At 38.2% G+C, this 12753-nt stretch overlaps 2 protein-coding genes across 5 annotated transcripts in view; one reads left to right on the top strand and one right to left on the bottom strand.

Annotated features, from left to right (window-relative positions):
* Positions 1-12753, top strand: part of CAMSAP2 (calmodulin regulated spectrin associated protein family member 2) — a 183358-nt gene that overhangs the window by 48217 nt on the left and 122388 nt on the right. The window lies entirely within an intron of this gene.
* Positions 1-12753, bottom strand: part of KIF14 (kinesin family member 14) — a 31424-nt gene that overhangs the window by 12821 nt on the left and 5850 nt on the right. For all 4 annotated transcript variants that reach the window (XM_083506711.1, XM_083506712.1, XM_083506710.1 and 1 more), the window contains exons 4-17: positions 12596-12686; positions 11795-11893; positions 10892-10944; positions 10095-10125; positions 7934-8041; positions 7051-7167; positions 5974-6092; positions 4698-4870; positions 3849-3996; positions 3331-3394; positions 2987-3171; positions 2074-2176; positions 1709-1869; positions 757-904 (exon numbers count right to left, since the gene is read on the bottom strand). In XM_083506711.1, the coding sequence (XP_083362837.1) occupies positions 757-904; positions 1709-1869; positions 2074-2176; positions 2987-3171; positions 3331-3394; positions 3849-3996; positions 4698-4870; positions 5974-6092; positions 7051-7167; positions 7934-8041; positions 10095-10125; positions 10892-10944; positions 11795-11893; positions 12596-12686 (1600 nt within the window). The remainder of the gene's footprint in view (positions 1-756; positions 905-1708; positions 1870-2073; positions 2177-2986; positions 3172-3330; positions 3395-3848; positions 3997-4697; positions 4871-5973; positions 6093-7050; positions 7168-7933; positions 8042-10094; positions 10126-10891; positions 10945-11794; positions 11894-12595; positions 12687-12753) is intronic.

The raw sequence follows: 12753 nt of genomic DNA, 5'->3' as shown, positions 1-12753 counted from the left end.
GGACATGAAATTAGCTGGTAGAAAAACATAACAGCCGGATTGTGTCAATTGTTTCAGTTAGAGCCAGTGTGATGTAGTGGTTAAGAGCACTGGACTTGTAATCTGGCGAACCGGGTTCGATTCCCCACTCCTACACATGCAGCTGCTGCGTCACCTTGGGCTAGTCACACTTCTCTGAAGTCTCTCAGCCCCACTCACCTCACAGAGTGTTTGTTGTGGGGGAGGAAGGGAAAGGAGATTGTTAGCCACTTTGAGACTCCTTAGGGTAGTGATAAAGTGGGATATCAAATCCAAACTCCTCTTCTTCTTCTTAGGGACAGCTCAGTTTGAAGAGCATGAGACTCTTAATCTTCCAACTCTACAATTCTAAGAGGGTTTTAATAAAAAAAAAACACCTGGGTGCCATTCTCTAACAGCCCAATTCACAACCAGTTATAGTAAACTACTAGAATGTAAGTGGATTTCACTCCATTAGCCTCCAGCTTTAGCACAGAGAGGTGATGTACCATGAAAAGCTGTCCTGTGCATGTTTATTTATTCCTTCCCATCCTGAAGGAAGTCTCTAATGCAAACCGTCTGTGTAAGCAGGGATACACATTTGAATGCATATCCTCATCTACACAGCAGTGTACATGCAGGCCTCTTGAATGGAGCAGTTACATCTTTTGATGCAGATAGCAATGTAACCCTATCCTCCCCATTCAGTGTTACTTTCTATGGGATCAAGTGTATTTAAAATACTTATTAATGACTCACCAGCTGTGCTTCTAATGATTTTATCTGGCTCTCATAAATTTTCTGCTGAGAACTAAGTTCTTCTTGGGCCATTTCTTTTGCGATTTGGATACTTTGCATCATTTCTTCCTTAGCTTTCAGACGTGCTTCTTCTATTTCTGATTCAAGTCTACAGGGTGTTTTAAAAACCAAGTTAACTGATATAACCTATATCCAACTGCCTATGGGTGTTCTATAGCATTTTTTTTAACACAAAAGAAAAGTAGTACAGAAACACACTAGTTATCCCAAGTCATTAATACCACTATCCTATATATCTATACCCAGAAGTTAGATCAGTGAGTTCAATGGGGCTTATTCTGAGATAAGAGGGTGCAGGATTGCAGCTTACTCTTTCCAGTCCCCAAACATATGAACACCCAAATGTAGGAGCTTCAATCATCTTAATATGCTGTGCAGGACCTTTAAACAATCCTTTCACCTACATTACAGTATAAATGCAAGTCTGAAACTCACTACTTTTCCAAAAGTGAAGAGATTAGTTTTTCAAACATAAACGTAATTTTTTTCTGCTATTAGGAGACCCATTTGTTCCAAAGATAACATGAAAGAAGGCTACATGGTAATGTAACTTGTCTTGCCACTCATCGCTTTGCTATATTCCTGTTAGCACCATAACAAAATTTAATGCTACTTTTTGCTTGAACACCGATGAAACTTATCATATCAGCTCTAAGAGCAACAGTGGGCTCTAAGCTATCTAAACTTAAGCTTTTAGTGGCAACAGGATTTCTAGATGTTGGTGGGAATTTCGTAAGACACCTTTCTTACATAGAAAGTAAATGTTTATTCATTTTAGTATCTCCAACCTATACAAAAATCAAAGTTCTAAAAACTAGGGTGCAACATTCATGTCACACACAAGAAGGAAAACACATTTACCATTTAAGTCAGAATTTCTACTAGTACTCACTGAGCCCTTTGTGAAGCCAGCAATTCATTCTTCGCAAATTCAAAGCCACTTGGACCGTCCTCAGGAAGGGAAGTGCCACAAGAAAGACTTTTGACTTTCTGAACTTCTACGGGATGATTAAACCGAAAATAGTGGTCTCCTCCAAGAATGACACGGTCACCCTAAAAACCCAAGATATATGTTTGATGCATGTTAAAAATGAATTTTTTGTGTGTGCTTGCATGCAAGCGCTTAGGCACATGAGTGACATCAAATAGTATCATGCTTAGTCATTCAAAATCTACACTAAACCAGCATATGACACATGAATTTAAACTTCTGTCCCAATTTGACATGCAAATAAATCTCTGTTCCAACCAACTCACGTGATGGAGAAATGTAGGGCTTGAAATGCATTTTCCGTTAACGTATGTATTCGCTCCTCCCAGTGGAATAATACTCACAACACCATCCATGTGTTTGATAATACTACAAATAAGAAATATGTTATTATCAGTAAAGCTTCAAGTAAGGAAAAGTGTGACAAATCACTTTGGGATACACACGTATACCAGGAATCAAACAGCTGATTCCTACCCCAATCGAATTTTGACCCCTTTGCCACATCATGACATCCTACTTTGGAAACAAGCCTGTGTTTCAAAGGCATTCCACATGAGAAACTGCTGCCGGGGGAGAGGAGAGAGGAGAGAGGAAGAAGCAGTTTTAACTTCTTTGCATTCACGTAACTAGTTTCTTTGGATCATAGCTTCAGCACAGTAGCCAATACGCTTGAAAACAAATAGGATTTTAAAAAATGATTATGCTGCATTACAAATATAACATGAGAGCACAAGAGAAATTATACTGCATCAGACTTATATGAGCAGGGATAGGAAGGAGGTGTTTTTCACCTCCATCTAGTGCAGCATCCCGTTTCCTACAGCTGGCAAATAATTGCTTGTGAAAAATACATAGGCCCTCGTCCATTGTTGCTTGCCAGCAATTGGTATTGAAGGGCACACTGCCTCTTAATATGGAACTTTCCTATAGCCTTGACTAGTAGCAATTGATAAACTTATCCCTCCATGAATCTGTCTAATCACCATCCTTATCTGTCAACCTAAACACACAATGTCTGCCCCATTTACTTTCAGCTAAATTTGTTTTAGCCTGGATTATAAATCTACACAAGCTAATGCACCTATTTATTTTAGTGGAGCTGCATATTAACCAGAGGAATCGTGCAGAGCAAAAGACCCATTTATCATTATTTGTTAATTTAAGAGAAACACCTACCAATGGTCGTCGGCAATCAGGACACCAGACAGCTGAATATCATGACGTGAATTTGGCTTGCATTTCCCAACTGTTGTTTGTCCTTCCTTGATCATATATAGCAACATCTCAGAGAGCTGGGGATCTTCATTGAGATTGACTAAATTAGGCAAACTATTGTCAACCTTGAATGTAATGCCAGCTTTCTAAAATAAAAGATTCAGAACATTACATATTGCATGCAAATGAAAGCAACTTTTTGTTCATTTGCTGTTGTAGGAATATGATGCAGGTAAGGAAGAAGAACGACACTTGGGAAAACTATTATTTTGCATCCACAATTGAATTTACTTGAAAAATGGTACCTGTAACTCCATTGTTTCCTCAAATTTCTTTTTTTCTGCTTGTTCAAGTTTTTCTTTCCAGGCCCTTTATTTATCAGGGGAAATAAAATGGTGGTTCAGCTTATTATCATTTTGCAAATGTAATTCTGAGGCTAACAAAAGGGATACATAATCTAAAGAATTGAGTTATCACTGAATAATATTTATATCCTTACATACTATTGGAAACAAAGTTTAAGCAATTAAAAAAACCATCATTATATTTGCATAACAGGAAATTTACTAAGATCACTGGAAATACATAAGAGCAGTCTTAAATCAATAATTGCTTAGGCGAATGTTAAAACTATCAATTTGAGTTAAACAGTCTGGCCCCAACATTGTTATTCTTATTTATTTAATTAGTTATTATTTATGTGTAATCTTTATGCAATAATGCACAATTAATTGTATAGACTATATTTCAATAGTAAAAAAAAACAAAAAATAGAGGGGAACCTTCCATTAGCAATCTGTATTTTTGAGAAGACACCAAGTACCTTTGCATCTCTGCCATCTCCCTCTCTTGCTGGTATAGCTTCACTCTTAAAGATGTTATTTCTTGCATATAAAGCTTTTGTTTTTCAGGGTCAACATTCTGAGCGTTTTTCTGAGCCAATTTCAGTTTCTCAATTTCAGCTTTCAATTCTACATTTAACAAGAGAGTTCAGCAGCTAGTCAAAATGGCATCTCTTATATTGGCAAATATTCTGGATTGGCATCTATGAGTCTCACAGTGACAAATTTTATAGCTACACAAGCATTTCAGCTTGCCAGACAGAATGGATCTACTCCCCTCCCCCTCTCTGCTGTTCTGGGAGTTCTTCTGCCCTCCCCAGCCAATTTCGTGGAACACAGGGGGAAGACCCATTTTGCAAGTGGAAGTCCTTGTGCAGGGCTTCTGCTGACAGGGTTTGTTAGATGAATCCTACCCACAATGTTTGCAATTTAAAAATTACCTGCATATTGAATAAATGCAAGTATTGTTGTTTTTTTTAAATGCAGCATATCAACTACACACCTAAAAATTACAGTATGAATGTAAAAAAAAACCCCACATATTTGCAAACATGTAACATACAGACATGCTTGTCAGGGAGCTGTGATCACCTCTGAGCTGTTTGAAAGTATTTTGCACTCCAGGCTACCAATAAGCAATTTCATCACATTATCATTAAAATAATGATTCTTGCCATTTTTGTGGGTTTCAATTGCAAGCATTTGTCCATAAATTGATGCAGCTTTCTTTTGAATTACTTCCTCTTAGTAAGTGTATACTTTGTAAGAAACCTAGGAGCAACTTGGCATAGGGCTATTTCGGCAAGAAGCAAAATAGTTCTCAGGCTTACCTCGGATTAGTTTTGCATTTATGTCTTCGTTGACTTTGGCAATGTTGATTATGAAACAAGCTTGTTTAGCATATCGAAGGGTACTCAGTGTTTCTTCTATATTGCTTGCAGCAGGGCTAATTGTGGCGATCATAGCAGTTTTCGAGTTTCCACCAAGACTTTCCTTTAACAGCCTACATTTGAAAGAAAATAAATGCACAATGATTTTCCCCAGTCTGGATTTATTTTAAGACTATATTCTCTGAAGATACAACAAAGTACAGTACATGTTTTGAGCATTTTGCAGGATCCAATTCTTTATGTAGATTAGAATAAGGATGCCTAAGTTCTTCACCTGTGGAATCAGATCCAGGTCATTCACCTCGCTACCCAATTGGTTCCCTTCCTCCAAACAACATGTCACCATTCACCTTCCACTTCCCCTTGGACTCCTGCTGGCATTAGCGGAAAGGATGGACCAAAGGAGTCTGGAACAACACCAATGGTTTTTTGCAGGGGGCATCTTCTCATCAGAACAGAGTTGGGCAGCGTAACTCATAAACCTCCCATCCCTCCCAGTACTGGAACAGGCAGATACCCAGAGGTGTGTGCACCATTACAGAGGCCTCTTGACTAACTTTCCCCAAAGTGCTGAGAAAACTGTGTGGGGACTGCAGCAAAAGTCAAAAGTGGTGCACAACTGTTAGGCGTACTTCATTCAGCTTGGCCTGGGCTGTTTCCCAAAGACTTGTTCAGGAAACAGTGCAGCCCGGGCCAAAGAATGCATGCCTCACCCCACCACCCCTAGTGCTGAAGAAAGGAATGTTTTGGGGGGCCTTCAGAACTCAGAAGTCTAAGCACTAGCTGGCTTAAAAGCCGTGCCTTTCCCACAGATATTAGCCGAAGGTGCTAGTGGAAATAGGCCCCAAATATTAAGGCATTATCCATTTTTTTCCTATATGCAAGAATAACCAGTTGAGAATAAAGTAAATGTACTCTACCAGTTGCAGTTTTATGCCCTACAGGATCAATCAAAATCACTTTGAAAATTAGCTCAGTTCCATTGTCAGGAAATAGAAAAGCAGAGGACCAAAATGAATGGGTGGAGAGGGGGAAGAGTGGTTTGATTAATGTGGTACATAACTGGATCTAATTCCATTTTTTACCATTAAAAGCTGTGTTTCTATGAAAATCTATTAACTTTGATAATAATTAAATGCTGCCAAGAAAGAAAGGATCACTACAAAAAATGAAGCTTTTTTTTAAAGCTGTTATGGCACACAAAATATGTACATACCATGTAAGAACAGATTCACGGTATGGAATGAACACCTTCCTCCTGCTCTGATTTTGCTCAGACAGTGCAGAAATAACTTTCCCCAGAGTTAACAGGGATTTATTTATACTCACACCTTCCTATATTGAGAAGGAAAGAAACAGTCAATAGCATCAACATATTATGCCCTAGTTTTTCCTACAGGCGCCACAATATAGGTGCATAAACCCAGTTACATTATTGCACAAGGCAGAGGAATATCCACTTCTATTTGCTGTTCATTTCAGAGGCATGGGACATCCCCATCATTTAGACCTAATTCTGGGCCACTTTTACAATTAATTATTTTGATACCTGAGTGTATAGGGCGGTATACAAATTTAACAAATGATGAATTAATAAATAATTTGCCTAAATATAACCAAGGCATTCTACTAGTCACCTCACCATCTATATATTCCAATACCCAAATCACTACCTGTATCTAACAATACTAATATTCCATGTCTTAAAGTGTGCACAGGCGGAAGATGCTTAATCCATCTAGTTCACACATTTGTTACAGGAAGAATAGTATTTTACAGTCGGCTATATAGATGCACATAAACAGGGGGCATATATATTGAAGTTGCAATCTGGCACATCTTTTGTTACGGCGTCCCAATACCAGTTCACGGTGTCACCTTTCCCAGCCACTGTATTCTCAGGAGCTGCTACTGAAGAACCATAAACATAACTGGGGTCAGGTCAAGTCAGAACCCATGGCTGGTTGTCCTGGGAATATGGGCCCCAGGATGGCTGAACTTGCCCATAGTTTTTTCTTTTCTTTCTTGAATCTGATCTAGAAATGGGATAAAGTGGCAAGAGGCTGTGGGTGTAGAAAGGACTAGTAATGAGCTAGGTAGACCAGTAATCTGACACTGTATAAAAGACCTTGTTAAGTGGTTCTTCTTTGTGTTTCAAGTTCAATGCCATAATATTGCATGTTGTGTTGCAGTACGATTTGCTTGGCGTGGGGATTAACAAGGTGGCTCCGCTGGACAGTTGCCCAGTTTCTGAGAATATAAGGCCCAGCAGAGTACCTTATATACATTTTACCTTCAGTCTTTCTCCACTGGTTTGAGCTGTAGAACAGCGCTCACTGCCTGCAAGGTCTACCAGGTTCACACGACTGATAATTCTGTGTTCGCGTTCCTCCTTTTCCACAATATCCGTCTAAAATAAAGAAATGGCTACAATTGGACATGTTGGGAAGGGATGCAGCTTGCGAGGAAGGGATGTAGGTAAGTGGTAGGGTATCTGGCTTACATGCAGATGGTCTCAGATTCAATATCCGGCATCTCCAGATAGGGCTGGGAGAGTCCTGCCTAAAACTCTGGAGCTGCTGCCATTCAGTGTATACAGTACTACTCTAGATGGACCAATGATTTCCTATGCTCCTGTGCTATACCTGACTTGCAGCCTATGAACAGTTTAAAAACAAAGCCGGAGATCATGAATATTTGTATAACCTAAAAAAAAGAAACCTAGACAATCTCCCCCTTAACCTGCTCTAATTCTCTAACATTTAAAACTTCATAAAACAAGTTAGCAACCACATCGATAGGAAGCTAATGCTTTCATTATGTTTACAGTAGAAAACAAAAGTATAAAGAAAAATGGGGAGCATAGTGTGCAGTCACTCTGCCCATACATAAAATTACTTTATGTAAGATTAAACAACTTTTGTTGGTGCTTGAATTAAGTCTCTCCACTTGTGCCAGGCGCCTTGAGATCCAAACCATTATTTCCCAGGCTTTATATCAATAAGTGAATTTTCTGCTCAACGTCTGCTGCATTATTGAACATTTTTTAAAAAATTAAAAAGTTCCCCTTTATGCAAAAGGGAAGAGAGGGGGTGAATAATTTTGTTGAATTTTTGACCTGCGTTACAAAATGTTATAAAAAAGTAAGTTTAAAAGCAAACCAAAATACCCAGTACCTTTGTTTGTGTCATCACCAGGGTGAAAACAGAGTGAGATCGAGAACTCTTGTCATTCATTCCTGTGGCAGCAGTAGCTCTGTGTTTATTTCCTAACTGCAGCCAATTCTGATAAAAAGAGAGGATGTGAAATTTTTGAGAAAACAGTTGTGAGCACCATGAGGGTTTTTAAAATAAAATAAAATAAAATAAAATAAAATAAAATAAAATAAAATAAAATAAAATAAAATAAAATAAAATAAAATAAAATAAAATAAAATAAAATAAAATAAATGCTTCTAGAACAACTTGTGCTAACACACACAAAAGCCACTTATAGAATCATAGAACTGTGCAGTTAGAAGGGACCTTGAGGATTATCTAGTCTAACCCCCTACAATACAGGAGTCTCAACCAAAGCATCCATGACAGATGGCCATCCAACCTCTGCTTAAAAATGTCCAGTGAAGGAGAGTCCACATGATTTATCTAGATTTTCAAGCTGTCAGTAAGTTAAAAAGCCAAAATGAAGTAGGGCATTGAAATATTAAAAATAAACACAGATTTGAAATCCATCACTCATCTGCTGCTGCTAGTAGTAGGGTCTTACTATAAATATAGCAAGTGGCTCCACCTCACAGCATAGCTCTTTCCTCCCCTACTGGGTTGCAGCTGTGCTCTGCTAGTCATGTATTTGGACTGTATACTCCAAGGTGGGGCATTCTACACACATCTCCCGCCAACTCATCCTGTGCAAAAATAAGGAACCTACTGTGTATAAAACATACACAAACAGAAAAAAGGGTTCTTTTTCTTTTATAAAAAAATATTTTTCACAATTAAACATTATCTTCACATACCATAATAAACAGATGCAATTAAAGTAAAAATAAATAAAAACATTTAAAACATTTTCATACCATATTAAATCCGTATTTTGGGATTCCTCAGATCCCTTGACTTCCCTCCATTCCCTCCCCCGGTTCTTTTATAATTTCTTATATAGTACATGTCTATAATTTTCTTATCCTTAAATATTTCCAATTTTAAACATTGTCCTTAAGATTACAAGTGTTTTTTCAAAAAAGAAAAAACAGGGGTTCAAGCTAGTATACAGAGACACAATATATGGCAAGCAAAGTACAAAGCAGCTGTAGCAAACATGACAGGAGCCCAGTGATCCCAGTTTCGAAGAGACAGCTAGCAGCTGCCCCAACTTGTACCCAATGTGGGGCCTTGTTAACTTCACAGGCTGAAGAAGGAGTTTCTCTTTGAAACTGGGATCACCAGGCTCCAGTCCTGTTTGCTACAGCAGCTCTGCTGCTTCCAATAATTTTCGTGCGCTGGATATAATGAAAATATATCATTAATTGTACTTATTTTGATGATTCTGGAGTACCGCTTGTATGTACCACATGTCTTGTAATAGCGGTACATTGTGACGAACACATTCATTGTACTTTGCTTGCCATATATTGTGTCTTTGTATGCAGGGACTTGCATGTGGCTCTACTCCTGTTTTTCCCCAGCAGTATCTTGCATGTCAGAATTCTGGGGGATGGCAAGAAGCTAGATGCTTCCAGCGCAGGTGTGGAAGATCTCACCTTGGAATACTTAAGATTTTCTGTAACACTACACACCTGACAGGAAGTCAGTGGGGGAAGCAAGGGGCTATACTGTCCTTTATGGCACAACTCTGCACACTGCACTAAGTGTGAAGAAATGGCCAAATCACTACCCAAAAGCTTACCCAAGTCCTCATTATTTTGGAGTAGACATTTTTATCTGAGCTGCAACAGTTACCAACTATATTGGTAACTTTGATTTTATGGCAGAATTGGTTGGTGGCCTTTCATTTTGTTTATATTTAAATGATACTTCTATCATTAAGAGATATACATCAGAAAATTAAACATACTATAAATTAAAACAAAAGTTTTTACAATTTCTCACAGGAACTCTGGAGAAATGGGTAAAAGGAGAAATTTTGATCCCGCAAGTAATTTTCTATCAGCACAAGGATCTACCACAAAGAAGTAATTGCTAGTTCAACTATTTTCAATACTTATTTGTCTGGAAGAATTCAATTACTCAATAATCTCTTATCTACCATCACTGAAAACTAGAAATCAGTTTTTACATGAGACTTTTTATGAGATACATACAACAACAATAACCTTACCTGAATATCCAAGTAAGAGCTAACAACATTCCTAGAAGAAAAATAATAATTTTTATCTCTTGTGAAGGGGAAAAAACCAAGTTCTACACATATAAACACAGACCCAGTCCTACAAACCATTCAGCTTACAATTATTCATCAAGAAGCTTCAATGAAGCCTACAGATACCTCAGAAATTATGGATTTACCACAAAATTCTAGCAGTATTATGGTCCAAATATGTACACCTGAAGGAATGAAAACCCACGCTTTATTATAGGCTCAACAGAGTTTACAAGAGAATCAATATTATATCTTGCTTGTGATGGTGACACCTTCAGTACGATTGAGGTGGTGTTACAGAATGTGAGAATGCTTAGCATCAGAACATTTGTAGTTACCCATCTGAAAGAAAAGGGCAAACTATATCTTTGAGATTCATATAAGACAGAAGAGGAGAATTGTTTGCATGGGGCAGATTAAGGACAAAAAAACTGAGTAAGAAAATGAAGGGGAAGGGGGGCTGGAGGAAGGCTGGAGGACAGGCAGTGGAACAGAAACGAGTCTGAGAGGACAGTAGGTGGAGGAAACTGCATTCCGGGGGAAAGCAGAGAACGGAGGGACAGGGAATTAATGAGAAATGATACTGTGAAAAAGTAGAGTCAATAGCCAGTTTGGTTGGGGCTTAATTTCACAATTTGTTTGAAAAACCCAACAATTTCCTTGACTGCAGGCTTCTTGTTATGTGAATAACTAATAGGTCCATTTTAAGTCAGCAAACAGAGATTTGTAGAAAAAATCATAAAGTGAAATCTTACACAGTCAGGTCTTCCACATAGGGTCCAAAGATAGGATGTTCTCTCACACGAAGCTGTTAATCAGAAAAGTCAATGTTGATCAGTTTTAAAAGCTTCAGCGATTTAGAGCACATTTATGGAACTATCTAACAAGTTATTATCCGTAAGTAGAAGGACTGAAACTTCTCCAACTCAGTGTTTGCTAATCTGGGATCCCAGAACACCAGGGACATTGGTATCCTTATCCATATTTGCACATGTGAACCTGAGGGCTGAATAATGTGCCAAACAACTGGACATCACAAATGAAAAAACTAAAAAGGGCATGGGGACAGAGGAAAAATAAGAGACTGAAGCGTTTTATTATAACCATGTGAAAACCCTAGTAAACCAGAGATAACAAAACAAATGGTTTTTGTTTTATTTTGCCACAAAATAACTTTTGAAAACCCTGAAAACAACAGAATGCATCTTTATGATACATTTTATTTAAAAAAAACATAAAGAGCAATAAAAACTTTTCACTGCAAGCATCACACCATGCAAAACAGTATGCAAGCACAGCTTAAGAAGCAAAACCTACAAAAACAGGGAATCAAAACAAAATAGAGATGAGTAAAACTAAAAGTCTGCAAGTCAAAGTAGAAGCTCTTTAAATGGCCAGCTGGAAGTCCCATACGGGGCTGAGAGTGCCGTGCAGCAGAAATGCTGCCAGGATCGAAAGCGGCTATATACACCCCTATATAACCTCACTGAGGCTCATACATTAGCCTTTGAACAGATGCCCATCTTTTTCTATGCTTGTAAGAGCCAAGAACAGAAAGGATCAAATTCCTTATGGTTATGAGACTAGCCCACATCCGGAGAGTTACTGTTTTATACACAGACAATACTTCAATGTTCAGAACGTAATTAGTTACTTACAGGCTGTTTCTTCTGTCCATTTTCAGCTTTGTAGACTAGCAAGTCATGAATTTTTTCATTGTAGACTTCAAAATAGCTCATCTCAAGATGAAAATCAGTCTAATTAAAAAAACAACAGCTTTATTGCTACCCATACACCCAAGAAACACAGTACAGCAATAGAATATATCAACAGTTATTAAGGTGTAAGATCAGCCTCGCTAGCCAACAGAGGAGCTGTAGTCTGTACATATTGATTTCTGTTTTTATTTTATGGTAAAAAACAACAACCCAAAAAACCACAGAAATATCAAGTACTTTAGAAATATGTTGCTCTGGCAATTTGCTTCCTACGCACAGCCACATGGAAGCTGTGATGAAATCCCACCCTGCTGGTGAGTATGGGTTGAATGAAGCAGCCACAAGGATGGGGCAAATTTCAGGGTCGGCTTTTACCCAGTTCAATCATTTCTGAGGGAATACCAGTAATATATATATATATAGAGAGAGAGTACTATTCTGTACCCCTCCACATGCCTGCCCTCAAGAAAAGCATTGAGCCAATCAGCTTAACAGCATTTATCACCCAGTTCAAAAAACCTCCATGCAATTGTTGCAGGATACTTCCAAAAAAGCACTGCTGCCACTGTGGAAATCATTGCAATCACATGTAATGCATCTATGTGGAAGTGTTGATTCACATTAACAGTGCCTCCACAACAGTGATGCCCAAAAGTGAACCCAAAGGTGGTTCCATGTACTCCCGAAGAAAGTGGAGCAGCCTCAATAAGTTCAGAAAGAAAAGTAATGCTGCAGCAATACCTGTTGCGTTTCTTTTTCTGCAATTTGAGTAAAGAGATCTTCGCAGAATCTTGGTATTATTCCTCTTTCGTCATCATCAAATCCCATCATACTGTAATGACAAATATTGCAATTATAGGCTCAGGTTATAACTCTGCAGAATACGACGTTCACACTTC

This window comes from Podarcis liolepis (genome assembly GCF_965112155.1).
Source record: "Podarcis liolepis genome assembly, chromosome: 6".
Taxonomy (NCBI): domain Eukaryota; kingdom Metazoa; phylum Chordata; class Lepidosauria; order Squamata; family Lacertidae; genus Podarcis; species Podarcis liolepis.
This window is presented reverse-complemented; position numbering and strand designations above follow the sequence as displayed.